We start from the raw sequence: 24,040 nt of genomic DNA, 5'->3' as shown, positions 1-24,040 counted from the left end.
CTAGTGAGGATGAGGCATGGTGACTCCAAGGACATCTGAGAGAACCAAAGCTTTGGCTCCCCACAGTTCCGTGAGAACCTTAGCCGAATGCTGACGGATGGAGCTGGCTGATGTGGAGAGGCTGATGATCAAGCAGGTGAGCGAGAGTGAGAAGCCACCATAGACGGCGCCCAGGAGTTCAGGGCAGGCAGTTCCCAGCTGGCGAGTTCAGCTGAAATCAGAGTTTACCTCTCCAGCCACCATGAGAGGGCAGGGCAGATCAGGGGCCCCATGCAGGGAGACACACAGGTGTGGTGGCAGGAAATAGAGGCTGTTCTGGTCTGATGACTTCTATGTTTTTCTGTGCAGTAGGAAGTAGTTTCCTGGGGAGGCTGGAGGGAGTGGTCAAGGTTTGTAGAGAAGAGAAAAGTTTGAAATAGATATTGAAAACATGGAGGGGTGAAAGTGAAAGCCAGCCTCGAGTTCTTGCCACAGTGACATCTCGTGAAAGGGACCCTGAAAATGGGATTTTAGACCTAGGACCTTGTACAGTGAGCACCTCAGGGTGTGGGAACTAGACGTGAGCCTCGTGGACATTGGTTGACTTGGACTGTTGCCTGTCTGTCCATGCCCATCTTTCTCAGCCCTTTCCTGTTTACCCAGACGCCCAGTGCCCTGAGGCTGCTGCTTTCTCTGTGTCTCTTCTCTGTGTGAGCGGGAAAACACTGTTCTAGGTTTAGTCTCTCTACCAGCAGCCCACCCCAAGTCAGACACCATGAACCACCCCTGCTCTCTCTGTACAAGTTCAAGGTGCACAGATAGCTGGCATAAAATGTCTTGGCTCCTGAGTGGTATGTGTGGTGTACAGAGGCTGCTGCTGGCTGTGAAGTGGCATCTACCCATGTCAGTAATAGTGTCCAATACCCATGTCACCAATAGTGTCCAATGTTCCAAAGCCTGGACCTCAGTAAGCAGAAGAAACAGCCTGACTCCCAGGGTACTTTATTCGGGTGGGGAGGTCAGAGAGCAAAGGCTTGAACACTTGATACATGGTAGCAAGTGCAGGGGATGGCGGGTGTTGGGCTCTGTGTTGGCTGATGGGGCAGGCTTGAAGCAAAGGAGCAAGAGGCAGGGCAGGTGCAGCAGCAAGCAGAAGGCAGTTCTGCTGTCAAAGGGCACATAAGGCGGCTGTAGCTGGGGAGGAGGACAATAGAGGAAAATACTAGAAAATGGGAAGACAGAATGAGGACCACAGCACATCAGCCTAGACTTCCAGGGACACCCTTAGTGTCTAGGGGCTTTGTGAGCTAAACAGAGACAGAGCCGACTTGTGGGTTTTATTGTCGTTGTTGATGTTATTGTTATAGTTTTTAGTTGTGTTTTGTTTTTGAGATTACCATACTTCATTTCCCACTTGGTTTTCTTCTCCAAACCTTCCCATATATCCCTCCTTGCTCTCTTTCAAATTCCTGGCCTCTTTTCCTTAATCGTTGTTACATGTATGTGTGTGTGTGTGTGTGTGTGTGTGTGTGTAAGCTTCTCGGTCTGTATAATGTTATCAATGCACATGTTTTCAAGGCTGACCATTGGTGTGCTCTTCCCTGGGGAAGAGTATCTCTCCACTCTCAGCACGCCTGAGTTTCCTAGAGTTCTATGTGTAGGGGTGAGTCCTCGTCCCCACCCCACCCCCAACTTCAGCATGTCTGTTGTTGTGCTCACATCTGGGCAGCCATGCTGGTGAAACTGTCATTTCTGACGTCACTGGGGAATACAGTCTCACAGCACACTCCCTGCTCTTCCTGCTCTTAGAGCCTTTCTGCCTCTGCTTCCACAGTGTTCCCTGAGCCTTACCTGCAGGAATGTTTTGTAGATGCAGCCACTGGGACTGGGCTCTACCGACTTCCGTCTTCAAAAGGGTCCTTCTGTCTGCAGGCTGTGAAGGAACAGGCAGCTTCAGAGGCCAACCTTGAGACCAGTGCTGTCACCAGGGGAGAGGTGGCTACGACTTTGGTGAGAGTAGGTATATTGAAAGCAGGGAAAGCGGTCTGATAGGGGCTGGCTAGGGGCAGAAGACTGACAGATTTGGTATTGTGAGATAGAGAGGAGCCAAGAATGATGCCCAAGTTATGGCCCACACTAACAGGGCAAGGGTGGCAATGGTGACGTTTCACTGGGATGGGAAGGACTAACAGGTGCCGGTGGAGTGGGCATGGGTGTTTGTGATACTAGCCAATGTGAAAGAGTGGGTGAGGTCACTGAAATTAGGCTGGGACTCAAGGGACAGGCTGGAGTTGCAGGTAGGATCAGACCAACTAGAGTTGAAGGCAGGAAGATGGCAAATTCAAGTCTGCCTGGGCTCCAAAAAGAGTGAGTTCAAAGTTAACCTGGGCCACTTAGTGAGAACCTCATCTCAAAATGTAAACACGGAGCAGGAGCAGGCTGGATAATAGAGCATCTATTTATCATCTGTGAGGTCTTAGGTTCAGTCACATACATGTGTACACACACATTCTGTAAGTCACTGCCAGGCTATCTATATATAAAGTGTTTATGATAACTAAATGAGTTTCTTTTATTTAAATTTGGATCCCATTTCCAAGATATCTTGTTATGTATACACAGATGTTTCAAAACTCCAAAATTTTAAAAAATAAACCAAAATTAAAAATCTAATCAACCCCAAATGTTTTGGATCAAGGATGAGCAATCTATGTTTAAATCTCTACTTCCGGGGCTGGGGAGATATCTCGCTGGTTAAAAAGCACTTGCTGCTCTTGCAGAGGACCTGGGTTCACTTCCCAGACCCCACATGATGTTTTACAGCTGTCTATAGCTCCAATTCCAGAGGATCCAGAGCACCCCTGCGTGGCCTCTGTAAGGCACTGCACACACTGCAAACACGCATACACCTAAAAACAAATCTTAAACACAAAAACAAAAACAAAATACAAAAAAACTGTAGACACCAATAAGACATCATATGGGGAAAAAAGACATAATATGATTTGTGAATATATCTTATTCTGATGCCTTTGCTGTCTCAATAGAATAATCTCCAGACCTCTCTGTAAATTTAGTTTCTGCTTAGAAAATAATTAAAATATCTTACAAATATTAGTACAAAGTAGTAGTATGTTCATCAAGTTATTACCTCATAGTAACTATGTTCCAGAGATATGATGATTTTAATTATTTTGTAAAAATATTGGAACAGTAGCTTAGGAGTAAATCCATAACTTTTTTTCCTAATTTTGTAAAAAGACAAGACATGGTTTAAAATTTTGGCAAATTCCTAAACTGCCATAGTATATGAGTAATAAAGTTCGAGTGTTAAATGAAAAATAAAAACCTCTTCCCTACTTACAGCTGTATGACTTGAGACAAGTTATGTTGTTACAGGGTTAACGGGGGGGGGGGGGGGGGGGGGGGGGGGCTAATAGAGAGCCTGTGAAACTGCAAGCTGAGTGGCCTGTGGAGAAGCAGGTTGTAGGGGAGTGGTTCTCAACCTGTGGGTCGCGACCACCATAGACCATTGAAAACACAGATGTTTACATTACAGTTTGTAACAATAGCAGAATTACAGTTATGAAGTTGTAACAAAATAATTTCATGGTTGTGGATCACCACAACATGAGGAAGTGTGGTAAGGGCTAGAGAGCTGGTTTCCAGAGGGCCTAGGTGTGCATTCTGTCACTTACATAGTGGCTAATAACTGGCTGGAACTCCAGTTTGAGCAAAGTAGACTCTTCCTCCAGGCCTCTGTGGGTGCTGCTGCAGGTTGAGCACAGACATGCATGCAGGCAAAATACCATGTACATAAAAATAAACAATTTTTTTAAAAAAAAATCAAGCTATATATGCTTTAGAATTAAGCTCAGCATGGGTAATGCTTGACCTAGAACATTTTCCTGGACAGTTTCTTTTTTCTTTATTGGTCTGTTATTTATTATATAGTTCAGTTGACCTTGGATTTAGTATCTTCTTGCCTCAATATCCCAAATGCTTGTTGGAGGAGGAAAAAGTCACCCCAAATTCATTCTGCCTGCTTTTCTTACATCTCCTCTCTGAATTCCCCACTGCTCCCCTCTCTTGTGGTTCTGATCCAGCCTACCCATCATGCTAAGTCTCATCTAAGGGTTACAGTGTTGGAGCCAACCCTGGAATGCCCACAGCATCCATGGGCATCTGGGGTGTGTCAGTCCTCGAGGCTGGGCTGTGAGTGCCAACCTTTGGTCTATCTGCTTTCACCATGGGTCCAGGCCAGTGTTGGCCTCCCTGACAGTTAGATGGTGGTTTCCCCATCAGCCTCTCTTAAAATATAACCTAATGCTTCAGCTCATGTCTGAGCTTGGACAGAGGCATCGGTGAAACGACAGAGCTAGAATATGACCTTTGGTCAATATTGTCCAAGGTCCTATGTATCAGAGGGTGTCTTCCAAAATGCTCAGTGGGTGCCCAATACCTTGGATAATACTGTACCTACGTCTACTATGTTTTTCCTGTATAGATGATTGGGTTTAATTCATTCTAGTCATAGTAAGAGACGAACAACAAGTAATAATAAACAGAACAGGGCGCTATGCTGTAATAAACTGCCAGTATTATTACTTGTTCATATGCAACAAAGTTTGCTTGAACTCTGAGAAATCACAGCAGTTGATCTGATAACCAAGACAACTTCCAAGTGACTAACGGGTAGATAGTATATACAGCATAAATACTCTGGGTAAAGGTAATATCCCTTTGTCCAGAGAAGATTCATATCCCAAGTAAGATAGCCAAGGAAAGCATAAGACTTCAACATGCTACTGAAAATGGTGTGTGTAGCTTTAAACTCATAAATTATTTCTGGAACTTTCCATTTAATATTTTGAGACATTGGTTGGTCACAGGTGATAGAAACCACAAACAACAGAACTGCAGATACAGGGCCACTGGCCTTGCATGTTCTGGAGCCTGACTAGAATGGTTTTCCCTTCCTTCAGAACACCTCCAGACCATGGAAGGTGGATCAGGGGCCCTGTCCTCACTTGAAAGTGCTTCAGAATTCTAAGCTAAATCTATCATGTTGGTTGTTGCCTGTGAATCCAAGTTCTGTATTCACACAGTCACTGAAATCTCACATTGCATGTTTATGTGCACTGTCTATCTGTCTGTGTGGACAACTCAGATAGCCAGAAAGGGAGAAAGGAGAAAGAACAGTAAATCTGTGCTGGTAGACTCACCACTCAATGGAGTGGGACGCCCAGCTGCCTTCAGAAGCAGTCTTGCGTCAGAGGAGGGTAACTTTCTGATGAGAGGTGGGAGTGTGAGCAAGACCAAGGGCAAAGAAGTGACCCTGGAGATATGGTCAGCATTGGAGGAGAACCTAAGAGCTCGGTGTCCCCAAGGCCAGGAAGATTAAAGAGGGACATGTCACAGGCCACCAATGCAAAGGGCAGGAAGGCTATCATATGATTACCCCGCACCCCAGATGACTCAACACTACACCCCAGATCATTTAGGAGCAGAATGCAGATGTGCTCAGGAGGGCAGGGAAGATCAGAAAGGTGCTGGGGCATTTGATAAGGGATGGATCTGCTGGTACCTAGGAGAAGGTGTGGTTCTATAAACAATGCCCCAGAGTTCTGGGCATGAGAAGGAGTACGGAGCATTTGATTGGGAGATGCTCCTGGGCTGAGGGCAGCCTTTGGGCAGTGCCCAAGGAGTAGGAAATTGGGGCTGACTCAGCAGTTCTTTTTGTTCCCAGTATGTCTGTAGGGATAGATTCTCAGCAAAGGGATGGTTGGCACACAGGAGCTGACTGAAGGACTGAGTGGCTGGATGATCCAGTGTAGCTGAATTATAAACAGTGCAAGGGGACAGAAAACTATCTGTGAAGATAAAATAGAGAGATGACATAGTGGCAACAGGCAGAGGACTCAGGCAGGAAGCTGTCTCAGTCAGTAACATGCTGCTGGCCTACCCTAACTAGTTAGCTCCAGATCAATGAGAGATTTAGAAAAAAAAGGGACAGCTCCTGAGGAATGACCCCTGAGGTCAACCTCTGAATTTCAAAGGTGTGCATACATGTGGGTACTGGTGTCCCCGGGGATGGGAAGGGACAAATATGGGCTGTGTAACTGGAAGTGCTGCTAGTCTGAGGTTGGCCTAAGGGTAAGGCACACCTGCACACATACACATCTGTGCCTACACACACCTGTACACACATATTCTTGCACACGCATGCACGCACACAAATACCTGCACATATGTACAAATACCTGCTCATACACACCACACACATACATGCACACCTGTACACACACATATACCACACATCTGCATACACAAATTACTGCATACACATACCACACACACACACACACACACAAACAAATACCTGCTCATACACACCACAAATATACCTGTACATACACATATACCACATACCTGCACACACATATACTACACACCTGCACACATACCTGCACACACATACACACCCCTGTATACACATGCATATACTACACATCTGTACACACACATATACACATACCACACACACCTGTTCATATATGCATACCACACACACCTGTATACCCCCTCACACTGGACCACACCATACAAGCACACACACTATATATGCACACACAAATATCACCCAAGCATGCACACACAAACAGCACACACACACACATCATATAAGCACAAACACACAGAGACACACACACACACATTGCATATGCATACACACATGTGGTGCAGGTGTACCTGGAGCTGGGGAGGGGAAAACGGTGGACTGTGTGGCTGGGGGTGCTACTAAGCTGAGGCTTTTCCTGAGGGCAGGACATACCTGCACACACATACACATACACCACACAAGCATATACACACGCACAGCACACACACACACACCACAGCTCTGGGTAGAAGGAAAACAGCTTGCTGAAGGGAGCTAGATGGGGAAAGCAGCCCTTGGACTCATTTAGGGGCAGCAGCAAGTACCAGATGAGAAGCTCACACAGACATCAGTTGGTTTTGTTTTGGGTTTTCCTTTTTTAAAGAGCCACTGGTTGATTGATCAATTGATTGATTGATAACTATTTTGCTCAAATATGTATCTGCATACCGTGTGTGTGCACGGTTCCTGCAGAGGTTATAAGAGGGTGTCAGATCCCTTGGAACTGAACTTGTGGATGGTTGTGAGCTACCATGAGGGTAGTGGGATTCAAACGTGAGCCCTCTGCAAGAGCAGCCAGTGCTTTTAAGCACTGAGCCATCTCTCCAGCCCTTCCTATTCACTTTTGATTCCTGAACCTGGCAGCTGGACATGTCAGGTAGACATTATCCTGAGAGGGGGGAGATGGACAGTGGGAGTGGGACTGCACATACCTCATAACCTTCAGAGCCTGGCAGCAATCTGCGCCCCTCCTCCCCTCGTTACACTATTCATGTAGACATGGGTCAGTTGGCTTTTCCCACAAGGAGTAGAAAGTCACCGTTTTAGGATATGGGCTGCCCTGCACTCTCCGAGTTAGCTTGCTTAGCTCTGCCATGGTAACATCTACAAGCAAATTAACCCAGCTACATTCTGATAAAACTTTATCTACAAAAGCATTTAGCAGGCCAGCCATCTCCTTGTGCATAGTGGTATCTTCTCTTCAGAAGTCCTTCAAGGTTGCTACACTGCCACTATTAATTAGTGTGTGGAACAGAGAGGTCTAGAGACAAAGTAACTTGCCTGAGTTCGTAAGATTATGAAGTGCAAAACCAAAATTTGAATCTGGACTGGCCCACCCCAGAGTCCATGGGGTGCCACCCACATACACTGCCTCCCTGTGGACTGTGTGGAAGCAGGGGCCTGGAGCCACCCCAGCTCCTGCTGACTTCTCAGGAGCATAGACCACTTCCTGGAGTAGGAGCTCTCTGAGCCTCAGTTTCCTCATCTGAAAAACGGGAATGATGGTACTATGTATGCTACAAAAATGTCAGGATTAAAACAGGCTAGGTGTGTAAGGTAGCAAGCCACAGATAGACATTGCCTCCTACCACATAGTTCTAGCACCTGGGCTCCATGCATGTTTTTCTATAGTCTCTTCAGCTGGACCTGTCCTGCCCTATACCCAGCAGCTGCTTTGCACCATGACGTCATGCGAGGCCCCCACCCAACTCCCACCCACTTGTCCTTATTTAGCAAACATGGATTGAGTGCTCTCAGTCAGGTACTGCTGGCTCTGTGGGTGAAGTGTAATGAAAGATGGCTGTCCCATGAGAAATGTGTAGACAGAATTGAGGTTGCGGAGGAGGCCCAGAGCTCTGGAGCCCGGCAGGCCTTTGAGGGCAAAGCTTTGTCATGACTTTTCCTGGAGATTTAAAAATATCCCTGGTTAGCTCTGGCTGACTTGAGGGGAGTCAGTGTCCCCCAGACGTTTCCCTCCCAGCTAGGGGAAGAAGGCAGGTGTGGCTCAGGACCAGGGTAGGTAGTGAGTGGCTCTAGAACTGCCCTGCAACCTCACCCACATCTTGTCACCATTGCTGTCTGGTGAGCTGCTGGGAATGAGGAACTGGAGGCTTCCTGAGCAGCTGGAGAGAAATCACACTTCTCTGAGGAACTAAAGAGCCCTGCCTTCCAGGGCTTCCCTCTTCACCTCTGAGGAGAACAAAGAGCTGTGTTGGCTCTAGCTGGGGATCAGGGTTAGAGCAGAGCCCTGTCTGGGAAAACTGCTTCTCCATCCTCTTCACGGCCACTGAAAGAAGCTTTGGAAGAGCCTTGGCCTGGCTCATTGATGGACGGTGATGTGCGGATGAGCTGAAATAAACCCTTTCCTCCCCAAGTTGCTTTTGGCCATAGTGTTTTATCAAGGCTGTAGAAGCCCTGACTAGAACGCTGCCCTACAGAGAGAAAAGCTGGTGGGAAGTCACTGGCTTCTCCACAAGCCTAGGTGAGGTTTCATCTAACCCAGTCATTGCTAACGGGAATCCAGGGTCTAGAAAACAGTCACAGAAGACTACATGAGAGAGTCTCAGGTCAGATCACACTTGGCTTCCACAGAGAGTGTGTTTTCCCCAGTGGGTGTGAATTCGAGGGTTTCACCATATTCTTTCTTGGAAGGTCAGAGATATCTATTACATCAAATGCCACCATCAACAAGAAAATTTGTAAGGTGAAAAACATTTTAATTCCTTGAGCATATTTTTGCTATTGTTTTAGTTGGTCAAATATGTATCTTGTCTTGTTTTATAAAGTGAAATTCACGTGACATGAGTTGCACATACATGGACTTCTACCCATGCCCCTCACAGTGATATGCTGAGCAATCCTTGGACAGCTTTAACTCAGACCTTGATATTCCAAAGGACATCTGACCTTGGAAGCTGAAAACAGATAGGAAATATGATTGAGGAATCATGATTTACTTTGATAAAAGGAGCACATGTGTTCCTTTGTGCGGTAGTATGTATGTATGTGCATGTGTGAACATGCATGTGAAGGCCAGAGGACAAGCTCAGGCTTCTCTCCTCAGGTGCCATCCACTTTGTTGTTTTGAGGCAGGGTCTCTTACTGATCTGGAACTTGCCAAGTGTAGGCTGGCCGGCCAGTGAGCCCCAGGGCTCCCGCTGTCTCCACCTCCCTAGTGCTGGGATTACAAGTGTGTGCCGCCATGCCTGACCTTAAGATGTGGGTTCTGGGGAAGTGAACACGGGTCTTCGCGCTTGCAAACAAAAACTTTACCAAAAGAACCATGTGGTTTACTCTGGTACAAGAAATGTAGGATGCCAGCCGGGCAGTAGTGGTGCATGCCTGTAATCTCAGCATTTGGGAGGCAGAGGCAGGTAGATTTCTGAGTTTGAGGCCAGCCTGGTCTACAGAGTGAGTTCCAGGATAGCCAGGGCTACACAGAGAAACACTGTCTCAGGAGAAAAAGAAAGAAAAAAGAAAGAAAGAAAGAAAGAAAGAAAGAAAGAAAGAAAGAAAGAAAGAAAGAAAGAAAGAAAGAAAGAAAGAAAGAAAGAAAGAAAGAAAGAAAGAAAGAAAGAAAGAAGGAAGGAAGGAAGGAAGGAAGGAAGGAAGGAAAGAAAGAAAGAAACAAAGAAAGAAACAAAGAAACAAAGAAAGAAACAAAGAAAGAAAAGAAAAGAAAAAAAGAAAGAAACAAAGAAAGAAAAGAAAAGAAAAAAAGAAATGTAGGATGTCAGCTGGTTTGACTCATAGTTCACCATCCCACTAAAATGGTCTGGAAAGCAGTGGCCCTGGAAAGCCTCCTGCCCACACCCTTGGCTTCCTTCTCATCCTGTGTCTCTGCCCCCATTTCTTGTTCTTTCCTGAATCCAGGGCCTGTTCTCACCTCGCCCACCTCCTGGTTCAGACCCCAGCAAAGCAAGAGTCTAGGCTGGATGTGTGCAAGCAGCAGGTGGCCGCTCTATCCCATTCATCTCACAACTGGGCACAGTTGATCATTAACCAGTCTCAAACTTGTCCCATGCCCTCTGGGAAATTTTTTTTTTGTGTTTTCATCCATGAAATGCTGCCTTCAGTTGAGCTTAGTTGCTTCATGAGGTCAGCAGAAACATTTTAGCAACTTTTGTGAAGCTTCATCCAGGCTCCAGTGGTCCTACATTGAAGTCTCTCTCGGTAGCACTTACCACTGGGCTATTGTAACTTATCATTTCCTGTCAGAATCCTGACTATCATGGGCCTGTGCTGTCTCAGGATCTGACACAGGGTTAGTGAAGCGCATGCTGTCCCTATATGGGAATCAGTGGATGGGTGGGCAGTTGGCCAAGGTAGGACATAGATGGGCCTTACTCAGAGCTCCATAGCTAGTAAGAAGCAGGGCAGACACAGTGCCAGTTGCTGGTCCTATGCTTGCTTTCCTCTGAGTTTTGCTTTGAGGTACTAAATCTCCCCCAAGAAGTAGAGCTCAGAACCCACTTGGGCCTCTGTCCTAGGAACTGTAACCCAATGTATAAGAAAAATCTCAAATTTTCTAAATATTTATCAATCCAAAGGTCTTAGGACACTGGAGGTAAGGTAGACAGAGAAGAAAGGGCCCATTTTATTCTGTTACTTTGTTTACTGTAGGCATAAACTTTGCCTACTTTTGCAACCTATTTTTGATAAGGGCTCAACCTCTCCTCTAGTCCACCACCCAACAGAGGTAGTGGAAGAGAAAATTATTAGGATATGGGGAACACGGGCCTGTCCAGCAATAGTTCTTTATTGGTGATGTCTATCTTCGTGGGCAACAGTTCAGTCCTGTGGCAAACACCAAAAACAACTTAGCTGCTGCAAACCATTCCTCTAGGCAAGCAGACAACAGGCACAAACCAGCAACTACAGTCCAGTCCTTTCAGCAAGCAGACACCTGTAGTTCAATCCTGATGAAACTGCCAGACTCAGCAACCGGCCTGAAGCAAGGCGACTGAAGCAACAAGCTACAACGAGAACCTCACAAGCAGTTCTTGGGCGAGCTTCTCTCAATGGTGGTGTTATCACATGTTGAGCTCAGTAACACTGTAATGTGAACCAATGCATGCGTGCCTTTAGCAAAGAATAGCAAGGCAGAGAAAACTAAACCAATGCTCAGTGCTTGTCTCCCACTGTCTTTGGGATCATATTTATACTCTTTCATCAAGAGCCCTTTCTCATGTCTGCTATATCCAAACATCCTTTCACCTGTGTCTGCTTCAGGAAAACAGTCTTTCATGTGTTTGCTTTAGTAAGACCTCCTTTCAACCTATGTGCCCCAGCAAAACACCATTTGATATAAGTAACTCTCTAAAGAAGCAGAAGTTTCCACTTCAGTTTACTTTGTTACTTTGTTTGCTTCTTCGTTACATTGTTTACTTTGTTACCTTGTTTGTTACTTTGTTCACTTTGTTATGCCTGAGACTGACTGGTGACGTTTGTGCAGAAGGCTAAATGTTCACAGGTTCCACATTTAAGGGTATTTATGTGCTCCTAAATTAGTCAGAAAACCTAGTGTGGGGTGATAAAGAAACTGTTGGGAGCTAGAGAGATGGCTCAGAGGCTAAGGAGTGAGTGCATGCTGCTCTCAGGCTGCAGCTCAGGCCCCATTTCCCACACCTGGCAGTTCACAACTCCTGTAACTCCAGCTCCAGGGAATCTGACATGTGTACACACACACATACAACTAAAATATTTTTTAAAGTATTCAAATTGTGGTTTTTGTTGCCATCCTTTGGTATTCTTGAATTCTAGAAAAGATACATTTGTTTATGAAATTGAAAAAATGAAGTTTTAAAATAACAAAGCAGATGGATGCAATTTCTTCTCTTTTTCTCCCCCCCCCCTCACACACACACACACACACACACACCTTTTTTCTTCTTCCTGGCTTGAACTAACAATTCCCTAGTGATCTGTGCATTCTGTCACTGGCACAATAAGCCACTATTGGTAGCAGAAAGGCTCCTATACTCTGGGATGATGACTTTTTCTTTTTGCTAATAGCTGGACTACTTTCTTTGGTGGTCCTGTTACAGGGCTCTGATAACACTGAGGGCAAGGCGGGAGCTTCCATAGTCCCCATTAAGGACTGGAAACCTCTAGCTAATTAGAGAGTGTTCAGAGAACAGACGTCAGACTATTGTAGTTCTGTTTGGCTTTCCTGTGGGTGAGCCAAGTGGGTGGAGGCTTGAGGAAGCTCAGGAGGAAGGAGTAGTGCCCCACCTTAGGACACACTCCACTTCCTTTCCTGTATAGGAACGCTGTACATACATGCTGCATTTTAAATGTGCAATGAGGGAGAAGCCCTGGTTGGGTCCCAGAAGACTCAGGCAGGAGTGTTGACACTGGCAGGGGCATTTGGACTAGGTCTAGAGAATACATATGCAAATCAGGAGAGCAAGTCAGTCCTAAGACCCCTGCTTTCTGTTCACCAGGAGGAGCAAGAGAGTGTCAAAGACTGTAAGAACTGCTAGCCCCGCCCACCAGCCACCTAGCTGGGAGGGCAGAGACCCAGCAGCCAAACCAATGTTTTCTAAAAAAAAAAAAAACCAGCCCCAAGGACCCCTAGTTCCTAAGCAGTATCTACTGGCAAATTATTGCTAGCACTTGCCAGCCTCAGGTGAACTCAGTAAGAACCAGCTGTGTGCCTCCATCTCCGTCTAGAGTCTGGTGGCTTGTGCCTTTGGCTTCTACTGCTGCCAGCAGCCACAGTAGAGGATACTAGTGTGGTTCTGCTTGGGGCTGCCTCATTCCTGTTTAGGGGATCTGCACCTGCAAACCCATAATAAACCACAACACCACTGACCACTTCTGCTCCCCCTTCACAAATACACAGAGTTGTTTCCAGAAGGTTCCCTAAGGTGGAAGGCTGTAGGTTCCCAGGTGAGGACTCAGTTGTGGCCTGTTGAATAGATGTGAAGGAGTCGGACAAAAATGTGAAAATGTGACTCTCCATTGGTTTCATTTTTCATAAAAATATTGCTTATGTTAGCATATAGCTTACTTATGTTAAATTAATGAAATATATTTAAGTTCCTCTATTTTAATCTCAAATATAGCAAAAGTTAGAGAGGGGAGAGAGAAAGAGACAGAGAGAGAGGAGAGAGACAGAGAGACAGAGAGAGACAACACAGACAGGAAGTCTTACGGCATCCTCTTTTTACCAAAACCAGATCTTATTTTAGGACAATGTTAGATTCACAGAAAATCTGAGTCAGGACTGCAGTGGGAAGAGCATTCAGGAAAGAAAGTCTGCAGATGACCCCAGCAGAGGCTACTCACCTCTGACCTGCCCTGGCAGGCCACACAGCTGCTATGGTAGATCCACCAGAGTCCATGGGACAGGCCTTCCTGACCGGGCCATGTAGAAGGATGATGTCCAGGGACCACCCAGGAGGCTCTCGTGTTTAACCATCTGCACAGCTCTGAAAACCACTGCCACAGCATGCTGGGGGGGCCACTGCTTACCTGGGGGCCAGGCACACTCAGAAGGCCCTGGATGTGTGTGCACAGTTCATGGGATGGGTAGACAGTTTCCACCACACCTTCAAAAGTAGGGGTAAAGAGTATACAAAAAAAGGTTAAAATCACTGTATTAAAAGCCAGCACTAACACAGCTGCACCCATTCAAAACCAGCAAACACTGACTTAGCCCCCACACCAGATGCTGTACAAGGGGGAGGGTGTGCAGATGAGCAAGCCCAGATGTGAACCCTAAGCCTGAGGGACACAGGCGCGGTCATGTAATCATACAGATGTGCATTTAATCTCAGGCCAGGGATTTCCCTGGAAAGGAGCCCGGTGACTTAGTCCACGTTCAGGTTTTACGTGGTTATTTTTGGTTTGGTAATGCACTCACTTAAAAAATGAAAAGGATCATAGTGATACACTTTTCTCTTACCCACCTACATTCACAACCACCAGCTAAAGACCAGCTGTGCTTGAAGGGGGTTCAGTCTGCCTTCTGCCGTAAGACCAGAGGAAACAGGGGAGCTTCCCTGAAGATGCCAATGGAAGCCCAAGTGTGCGTTCACTAAGTAGGAAGCGTGGAGGGCAGTGTGACGCCACAGAGGACCAAGGACAGACCAGCTGAGCTTGGCGAACCCAAAAGCTTACCTGGGGTTACTCACAAGGGTAGGTGAGGTGTCACCTCAGGAGTGTGGACACCTTGTGAGCTGCAGCATCACCAGAGTCTCCCACACTCTAGCAATCCTTCAGCACTTACAGGGCCTCAGGAAAAGGCGCAGGTAAACACCACCTCCTGAACCTCTCAGGGGCCCTTCACGCAGAGGGAAATGTTAGTGGCCCCAATCTTGTGAGGGTTTCTTGCAGCTAACGATAGTTACTTTGATGTAAGCCAGCAATAGCCATGTGGTTCTTACAGAGCAATATTCCACATCAGGGCGCAGCCCAAGCAGAGACAACGGCTTTGCATGCTCCCTGTGGTGCAGGCAGGCAGGCAGGCGGACTTGAAAAACTAGAAGAATTCCGTGTGGCTGGGATACAGATAAAGGCAAGGGGGTCCTTTCCGGGGGTGGGGGGGTGGGAGCGTGTTTTCCTGTAGCCTGCTCAGCATTGTAGACTTTTTTCTCAGAGCTCGGAGAAGCTACAGGTATGTAACTGAATCACAGCATCACTGGGAATAGCAGTCTGGTGTACAGCTTGGAGAATGGATTGGAGGAGAAAGCAGCTAATGGGACCTTACTTAGTGCAGGTGGGACAGGATGTGACCCGGTTCTGTGCTAGTGTTATGAAGAACAAGGTGTAGTGGGCCAGGTACCTCTTGAGCAACATCATTTCTCAGTGGTTTGAGGGCTGGGCATCTAGACAGGGTGCCAGCGCTTCCAGCATGGTCAGACTCCAGTGAGGATCTCCTTGCATTGTTGCAGGAAGAAAATGGGAGAGGGGGTGTTTTGGACCCTTCCTGTGAGGGCACTAATCTCACTTCATCCCTCAAATGCCTCACCTCCAGATACCAGCACCCCAGAGAGGAGTTTATCAGCAGAGGACTCCCGTGGAGGCATTAACATTTACTGTCTGCAGTGGTGGGTAGAGAGGTGGAGAGGGAGAGGTGAAATTGGCAGCAAGAAATGTAAAGTGTATTTGTAAGGTTCCTCATTGCTTTACCCCAACACCTGATAAGAAACAGCTCGAGCCGGGAAACTTTCATTTGGCCCATAGTTCAAGGGAATCCAGCTCGTCGCAAGGCAGAGCAGTGGGGAGGCGTGGCTATGACGGTGGGAGCCTGCAACGGCTTGTTCACATCTCTGTGGATTTGGAAGCAGAGAAAGGGAAAGCCCGTGCTCAGCTGGCTCTGTCCACGGATGGTGCTGCCCACAATAAGGGTGGATCCTTCCCCCTCTCTACTCCCCTTGGAAACATCTTCAAGGTGATTCTAAATCCAGTCAGAGGAGGGGCCATCACACCGTCTTGCTAGAAACCATCTGCGCCGTGGCAGGCGCCCCCCTGTGGCTGGAAGTTGTTAAAGTCCTGACATAAAGATTGTAGTGATTGCTGGTTGTGACCCATGCGTGGTGGCTGCTGTTGTCTGGGTGTTTATTTTACACTGAAGTGTTCCATCTGACTCCCCAGAATGGCTCATTCAGAGGAGCAAGCGGTTGTCCCCTGTGCCTTCATCCGCCAGAACTCTGGCAACTCCATTTCCTTGGACTTCGAGCCCGACACAGAGTACCAATTTGTGGAGCAGCTGGAAGAACGCTACAAATGTGCCTTCTGCCGTTCCGTGCTTCACAATCCCCACCAGACTGGCTGTGGGCACCGCTTCTGCCAGCACTGCATCCTGTCTCTGAGGTGAGTGGGCAGGGCCTGCAGTTCTGACCGCAGCTGACCAGAACCAGATGGTGGTGTTCCTGGCTTCTGAGACTGCTGTGACCACAGGGCTGTAATCGAGGTTTGGGAAATTGTGGTTTGGGGAACGCTCTCCAAGGCTCTTGGCTGAGAACTGAAGTGTAATCCTCTTTGCTTACTGCCCCTTTGTGGACATTCACCCTGCCTTAAAGTTCACACTGCAGCGGCCCTGCGGACACGGTCTGCTCCTATAGCTTTCTACTGAAGAGGGCACACAGCTCCTGGTGTCTGTGTTGTGGCTGCCCTGATGATTGTTTGTTTGGGGTAGGAGGCCATTGTGTCTATAAGAGACCTGACTGCCATGGGGCTGTCTGCTGGGAGGGAGCCCGCCCTGCCTGGAATGGGTTGATGTGACACACAGAGTCAGAAATCAGATGCAGGTCAAAAGAATGGTGGTCTCCTGCCTTTTAACTCTTTTCTATTTTGTGCTAAAAACTTAACTCTATTACTTGTGCTTAAATAAGTGCTAATATCCAGTGATTAACATGCTGTTTAGCAGTGGGAAATTAGGTAAAAGATTTATTGCTTCCTTCATTGGCCAAGCTGATTAACTTTTTGCAAACCAGAGAGGAAGGAAAGGAAAAGAATTAAGATTCTTTACACAGGCAAATATTTGAAGACACATATACATTCATATACTCACACTCTAGTGGGGCCTGCCTATCTCAATCAACTCCACAAGTATTCATGATTACATACATATACACATACCTACATGCATACATATAAACAACATATACATTTAGATGGATAGATTGGATGGATGGATGGATGGATGGGTGGGTGGGTGGATGGATGGATGGATGGATGGGACAGAGCCCCCCAAGCCACCACATCATCTTTATTTCTTTTCTATGGCCTTTTTATACCTTCTTAGAGGAAAGATCTTTAGAGAATTACTTCATAGATGAAACATTACACAAAATGGGAGTTACAAAAGGATGCTGATATTAAATTCCAAGCAGTGGCTGGGCAGTGATGGCGCACACCTTTAATCCTAGCACTTGGGAGGCAGAGGCAGGCAGATTTCTGAGTTTGAGGCTAGCCTGGTCTACAGAGTGAGTTCCAGGACAGCCAGGGCTACACAGAGAAACCCTGTCTCGAAAACAAAAAACAAAACAAACAAACAAAAAAATCCCAGCAGTATTTCATTCTATATGCTTGCTATAAATTCAAAGCAACAGTTTCTTAATAGCTTTGCCTTATCAGAGCGCACACCTGTGACTTCATCCTTGGACCTGAATGCTTTTCCTTGAACACAAATTTGTCCCAAGACTATTTCTCTTTTTAGTGTAATTATGAAAACTCATTGTATTTCTTACTGTTATGAGGAGGGGCACATTCTATTTTTGATTCTAATTTTATTATATATTACTAGCAAAACAATTAAAGCCACCTCTTTTTTTTTTTCAAGATAAGGTTTCTCTGTGTCGCCCTGGCTGTCCTCAAACTCAGAAAATCTGCCTGCCTCTGCCTCCCAAGTGCTGGGATTACAGGCATGCACCACCATGCCCGGCTCTTAAAGCCACCTCTTAAAACTTTCTTCCTAAGATAATTTGAATCAAGTCAAGAATTCTATAAAATCATTAATTCATCTAAACAGCATTAATTCATGAAAGTTCATCTTTATGATGATCTGCAGGAAATCTGATCAATAGGGGTGGGCTAATTCCCAAGGATTGCTATATAAGTTTAATAATGACAGGACAGTCATATCGGCTATAAGAAGCAGTCCTGAGACGAAGTCTCTTCAGGCCTTGATTCTCAGAGTTCACCCGTTGCAGACAATACAAACATAGTGGGCCGCCTCCTGGAAGGTAACCTGCTAGCCTTAGCCTGTTCTGGATGGCTCCGGGACAGCTGTCAACGCTGGAAAGCCTGCAATAACATAACTCCATGAAAATGCTCAGGGTTAGATAGGGTTCGTTGTTGGCCACAGCTTTACAGTGCTGATTTGTGATTGATAGGCTTTGGAAATGTAACGAAGCAGGCAGGTCATGGTGTGAGGACATGCTGGAGCCCAACCAGTCTCCTGCAACATCCAGGAAGGAAAAGGAGGGAGGGAACAGTGCATGGGGCCCTCTGTCCCCTTCAGAGACATGCACTCACTCGTAAACCCATTAGGCTCCACCCCTCCTGGGCTCCACCCATCCAGGGCTCCACCTCCCCACCCCCTGTGTCTTAGGTTCTCCAGGGGAACAGAATCCATAGAATACACATTAAAGGGATGGGGGGTATGAAATGGCTTTCACAATGTAGTCTGAGCAGCCCAACGTCTGCCTGCCTGTGGAAAATTTGAGAACCTGGCAGTTACTTAGTCTACCAGGGTGGATGCTGCTGCAGCCCCAGATGGGCTCTGAAGGACTGAAGGATGGGCAGAGTCCTGGAGAGCCAACAGTCTCCAATACACATTGGAAGGACAGTGGCAGCAGTGAGGGCTACAGCAACAACAGAGTAGATGCACTGACAGTTAAAAGTAATAGCAGGCAAGTAGTACTGCTTTTCCCTGGGACCCTTTACGTCTGGGCACAAAGGTGCTGCTTTCTCTAAGGAAGGAGCTCCCCTCTCAGGGACTCCTTCCTGGCAAGTCTTCCCAGATGCAGTCTTCTAGTTGATCCCAGAAGCTAATCAAGATTAACCTTGACACAGGCTTCCCAACAGCGCCACCCTGGGGACCACACCTTTATTTAACTCATGTACTGGGGGGGGTCCCTTAATGTCAAACCCATAGCACTCTGGGTCATGCCACTTGCTGGAAACCAGGAGAGACTGGAAGCAGGTTTTGGGGGCTTCTAGAGATGTACGTGTCAGGCTCTAGAAGGGGTTTCAAGACACATCTTCACTGATTCCAATATGTCTGGACTTTTATCACCTGTGTGCTCAGACTGCTTTGCTCCAGTAAGCTCCGGGTTCTCTAGCAAGTCCCCATGTAAGGAAGAGGCAGGTTGTAATGATGGCATGCTAGTGGGTAGCTAGGCATTTTCCAGGAAGGTCGTAAGACTGTGAAGTTCCTGAAGTGTGATGCAGGACCACTGTCTTAGTTCGGATTTTACTGCTGTGAAGAGACGTCAAGACCAAGGAGGCGCTTATAGAGGAAAACATTTCATTGGGGCTGGCTTACAAGTTCTAAGGTTCAGTCCGTTATCATGGAGGGAAGCATGGCAGCGTCCAGGCAGACATGGTGCCGGAGGAGCTGAGAGATCTACTTTTTAAGTCGCAGGCAGCAGAAGGTAAATGTGTGCCACACTGAGTGTAGCTTGAGCATAGAACCCCAAAGCCCACACCCACTGTAACTCACTTTCTCCAACAAGGCCACACCTCCTCCGAGGCCACACCTCCTCTGAGACCACACCTCCTCCAAGGCCACACCTCCTCCAAGGTCGCACCTCCTCCGAGGCCACACCTCCTCCAAGGCCACACCTCCTCCAAGGCCACACCTCCTCCAAGGCCACACCTCCTCCAAGGTCGCACCTCCTGATAGTCCCCATGGGTCAAGCATTCAAACACAGTTTTTGGGGGCCATTCCTATTGAAACGACCATAGCTACCTTCTGGGTAGAGCGCACAGCTTGTGCCAACACACAGTGGCTGGGTGGAAGGACTGTTGAGGTTAAATGCTTAACTTCAGCCCTGTTTTTTTGATTTCCTTTCCAGAGAATTGAACGCAGTGCCTATCTGCCCTGTAGACAAGGAGGTCATCAAGCCTCAGGAGGTGAGGAGGCCACTGGTCTGTCCAGGGTGTTGGAGAAGGTACCAGGGTGACTTCCAGGCTGGAACAGAACAATGTCTAGGGACCGTCCTCATTACCCATAGTCCTCTGCTGTGGGTCAGGTTAGACCTTCCTCATTGTGGGTTTTACTGACCACACACAGGTCTCACCCCTTCCTACACTAGCTCCAGCCACACCAAGCTGCCAGAAAACATAGAACACCTGGTTTAGCGGGGGTGGAGGGTGGGGGGTCACCTTCTAGTCCAGATAATCATTAAAATATATTGTTCTGTTTAATGACAATTTTGATATAGTTTATATACTGTGAAATTTGCCTTTCAAACACCTGGTTCAACACGACTTAGTGATTTCAGATTCATGTAGCCACTGTGATGTGTCATGTCCCCCAAGAAGAAATCACATGTCTGTTGGCTGTCATCTGCCCACATCTCCCAGTCCATGAAAACCACACTCAAGTTTCTGCTTTAATTTCACTACATTTTTGGATGTTTCATATAAATGAAGCCCTACCTTTTCTGTCAGAGTTCCTCCACCCAGCTTGTCCTCAGAGTTCATCCATGTGGTCAATTAAACTAGAATTTCATTCCTTTTCATTGCTGTATACTATTCTGTTGTGTGGATATATGGCATTTGATTTTTCTTTCAGCAGTTAGTGTGCATTTATACTATATGTATTTTTTGTACCGCTAGGAATATTGCTGTTATGAATATTTATATCCAAAGATTAAATTTTAAAATGTGGGACTGGAGAGACTGATGGCTTGATTTTTAAGAGCATACTGGCTGCCGGGCGGTGGTGGCACACGCCTGTAATCGCAGCACTCTGGGAGGCAGAGGCAGGCAAATTTCTGAGTTCAAGGCCAGCCTGGTCTACAGAGTGAGTTCCAGTACAGCCAGGGCTATACAGAGAAACCCTGTCTCAAGAAAACCAAAAGAAAAAAAGAAAAAAATAGAAACATTACAACAACTAGTGGGCTGTTTTGTAAAAAACCTTCTTACCACAGTGAGTGAGGGTTCTATGACAGCAAACCCTCATCAAAATATATTCCCAGAATTTCTGATGTGCTGTCCTAATGGATGTGAAGCATTTTTTACCCAGGGATTAGGTCACTTGTCGTTGATGGCTGGTGACACTGTCAATTTAGCCGAGCACCTGTGTGTCTTTTCTATTGGAATGCCTCTTACAATTCTCTTTGTCTGTCTGTCTGTCTGTCTGTCTGTCTGCGTGCTCTCTCTCTCTCTCTCTCTCTCTCTCTCTCTCTCTGTGTGTGTGTGTGTGTGTGTGTGTGTGTTATTGTGGATTGGCAATAACTTTGGGGCAAGTTGTACCAGTTTTGCATGGCCTCTGAGCTAAGAGAGTGGCTTTCACGTTCTTAAACGTTCATGAAAAACGGAAGCCCCCAAATTATGCTATGTTTGCAACCTCCTAGAGTCTTAAAGTAGTTTTAAATAACTTATTTTTAAAGTCAAGGGGCTAGAACCATGGCTCAGCTGTTAAGAGCACTTACTGCTCTTGCAGATGACCTGGGTTCGGTTCCCAGCACCCACGTGAGAGTCTCAATTGTCTGTATCTCCAGTTCCAGGAGATATGATGCCCCCTTCTGGCCTCTGTAGGTACTGCATGTACATGATGCTTGCAGCCACCTACACATATACAATAAGTAAACACCTACACATTTAAAATCAGGTACTAATGTTCTGTGGCACATGGAAACTATATGCTATTCAAGTTACAGTATCCATGAGCTTAAGTGTTTTATTAAAGCAAAGTTGTTCCTGCTTTTGTAAGTGTTGTGGATATCAGAGTTGAAGTTTGGTGGCCTAGATGGTTACCACATGGCCTGCCAAGCTGACAGAATTTACTCTGACCCTTCACAGAGGAAGTATACCAATATACACTCTGGACTGAAATAACCAGCAGAGTGGGAAACAACAGGTCTACCCTTGGACACAGCCCCCTCATGACTTGACTGTGGGGTCAAGTTCACCCCATGTTTCCCCTCACTGCAGCCTGCTGTGTTGAGCACTGGGCGTGTGTGACTTGCCAGAAGCATGTGTCTGAGGAGGCCTTTACTTTCAATGTGGTTGTGTGACATTTCCGTTTCAGCCACTGCCTGGAAGTTTCCATCCGCTGCTGAGATAGCCTCGAAGACCAATCTCACCAGAGCTTCCTTTCACAGCTGTAGCAGGCTAGAGGGTGTGACTGATCTCATCTATCTTTTAGGTGTTTAAAGACAACTGCTGCAAAAGAGAGGTTCTCAATTTACACGTCTACTGCAAAAACGCCCCAGGATGCAATGCCAGGATTATTCTGGGACGATTCCAGGTTGGTATCCTTGTGACCTGTGCTGTCTACGGAATTCTTCTAGTGGCACCCACTTATCCTGTCTGTAATAGTCTCTGGTTGAGCTTTGTAAAGTGGTTCCCTGGGTGCCTCTCTGATTGTCCCCAACCTACCAGTATCGTGAACTCCAAGAACAGATGTTCATTCTGTAGCAGCATGGAGAGAGCGTGGTCTGTGCACTAGGCCTATATGTGACCATTGAGTCAAGAAGAGGCTGTGGGACTTAGCAGGCAAAAAGAATACTCCAAAGCCAGCTGGTGGTGGCACACGCCTTTAAGTCCCAGCACTCGGAAGGCAGAGGAAGGCAGAACTATGAGTTTGAGGCCAGCCTGAATTACAGATCAAATTCCTGGACAGCCAGTGCTACACAGAGAAACCCTGTCATAAAATACTGGGGGAAAAGCATGCATGAAGGGTGCATCATCCTGTGGGGCTGTGAAGGATCTGGAGACCACAGGGTAGGAGTCAGGTGTGACTGGACAGGGCACAGCTGGGACAGCCAGGCCCCTCCCCCAAGCATTTGCTTTGCCTCTTGGTGCTGTGGACTGTGGGCTCTGATCTAATTCTTGTGATCCATGAAGAACACAGGCCAGGGTGTGCTGTGCAAGTGAGACCCTGAAGGAAATGTGCAAAGAGCAAAGAGAAGAGGACTCCTGTCAGATGCAACTCCATCCAGCTGGGGAGGGGAAGGCTCAGCCCCCACCAGGCACTGTCACGCCACTCTCAAGTGACTCAACGGCCCGCCTCTAGCTTCCAGAGCATGGCTTGGCAGCTGCTGAGATTTTCCCTTCACACCCACACAGTTCAGAACATGTGTGCCAGATGACTCAGCCCTTTATCAAGTCTTCAGTAAACTTACACACACACATACACACACACACACCTACAAACACACCTACACATACATACACTCACACACACACACAACACACACCTACACACAAACTCACACATACACACAACAAAACATATAAACACATACACCTACATATACATAAACTCACACATTAGATACACAGAACAGACACCTACACACACATACACTCACATATACACATACACACACCATACATACACACGCACATACATAACATAATACTCATACACAACACACATCTACACACAATACACTCATACATACAACATACACACATTCACAAACATGCACCTACACATGTCTATATAACACCACACACACATATACAAAACACACACATGCACATATGCACCTGCATACACACACACATACACACACACACACACACACACACACACATACCACACCACACCCTGGGCTTTGAGGTGATAATGTGAGGATGATTTCCTTATCACCCTGGGAGTGCTCACAGGACTGTGTTTTCCCTGTACAACAACACAACAATCTATTGCCGCTTGCTTTGAGTGTCTCATTCTAGACAGGGCTTCTGGTCCAGCTCTGTCGTTGCCAAGCCTGGGTGAGCTACAGAACACTGTGGAGACCACAGCACAGGCTGTAGGGAGCAGACTGCTTTCTGCAGATGTTTGCCATTGTCTCTCGTGCTCGTGACCCAGCTCCTGCGCCGTGTGGTGCAGGGTCTGACAGTTAGAGCGGAGTTGAATGAATGTTGACGGTTCGGAGGAGCGTGGAGGACATCAAGTTAGTGCTGGGTCTTCAGCTTTCTTACTGC

General features: G+C 46.8%; 1 protein-coding gene across 2 annotated transcripts in view; it reads left to right on the top strand.

Moving 5' to 3' along the window:
* The window catches only part of Traf5 (TNF receptor associated factor 5), a 46,625-nt gene that overhangs the window by 5,616 nt on the left and 16,969 nt on the right, over positions 1 to 24,040 (top strand). For both annotated transcript variants that reach the window (XM_052201204.1, XM_052201205.1), the window contains 3 exons: positions 16,025 to 16,243; positions 19,954 to 20,011; positions 22,254 to 22,355. In XM_052201204.1, the coding sequence (XP_052057164.1) occupies positions 16,026 to 16,243; positions 19,954 to 20,011; positions 22,254 to 22,355 (378 nt within the window). In that variant the 5' untranslated portion in view covers position 16,025. The remainder of the gene's footprint in view (positions 1 to 16,024; positions 16,244 to 19,953; positions 20,012 to 22,253; positions 22,356 to 24,040) is intronic.

Source organism: Apodemus sylvaticus, chromosome 12, assembly GCF_947179515.1.
Source record: "Apodemus sylvaticus chromosome 12, mApoSyl1.1, whole genome shotgun sequence".
Classification (NCBI taxonomy): domain Eukaryota; kingdom Metazoa; phylum Chordata; class Mammalia; order Rodentia; family Muridae; genus Apodemus; species Apodemus sylvaticus.
Note: the sequence above shows the minus strand (reverse complement) of the source record. Positions and strands in the feature narration are given on the sequence as shown.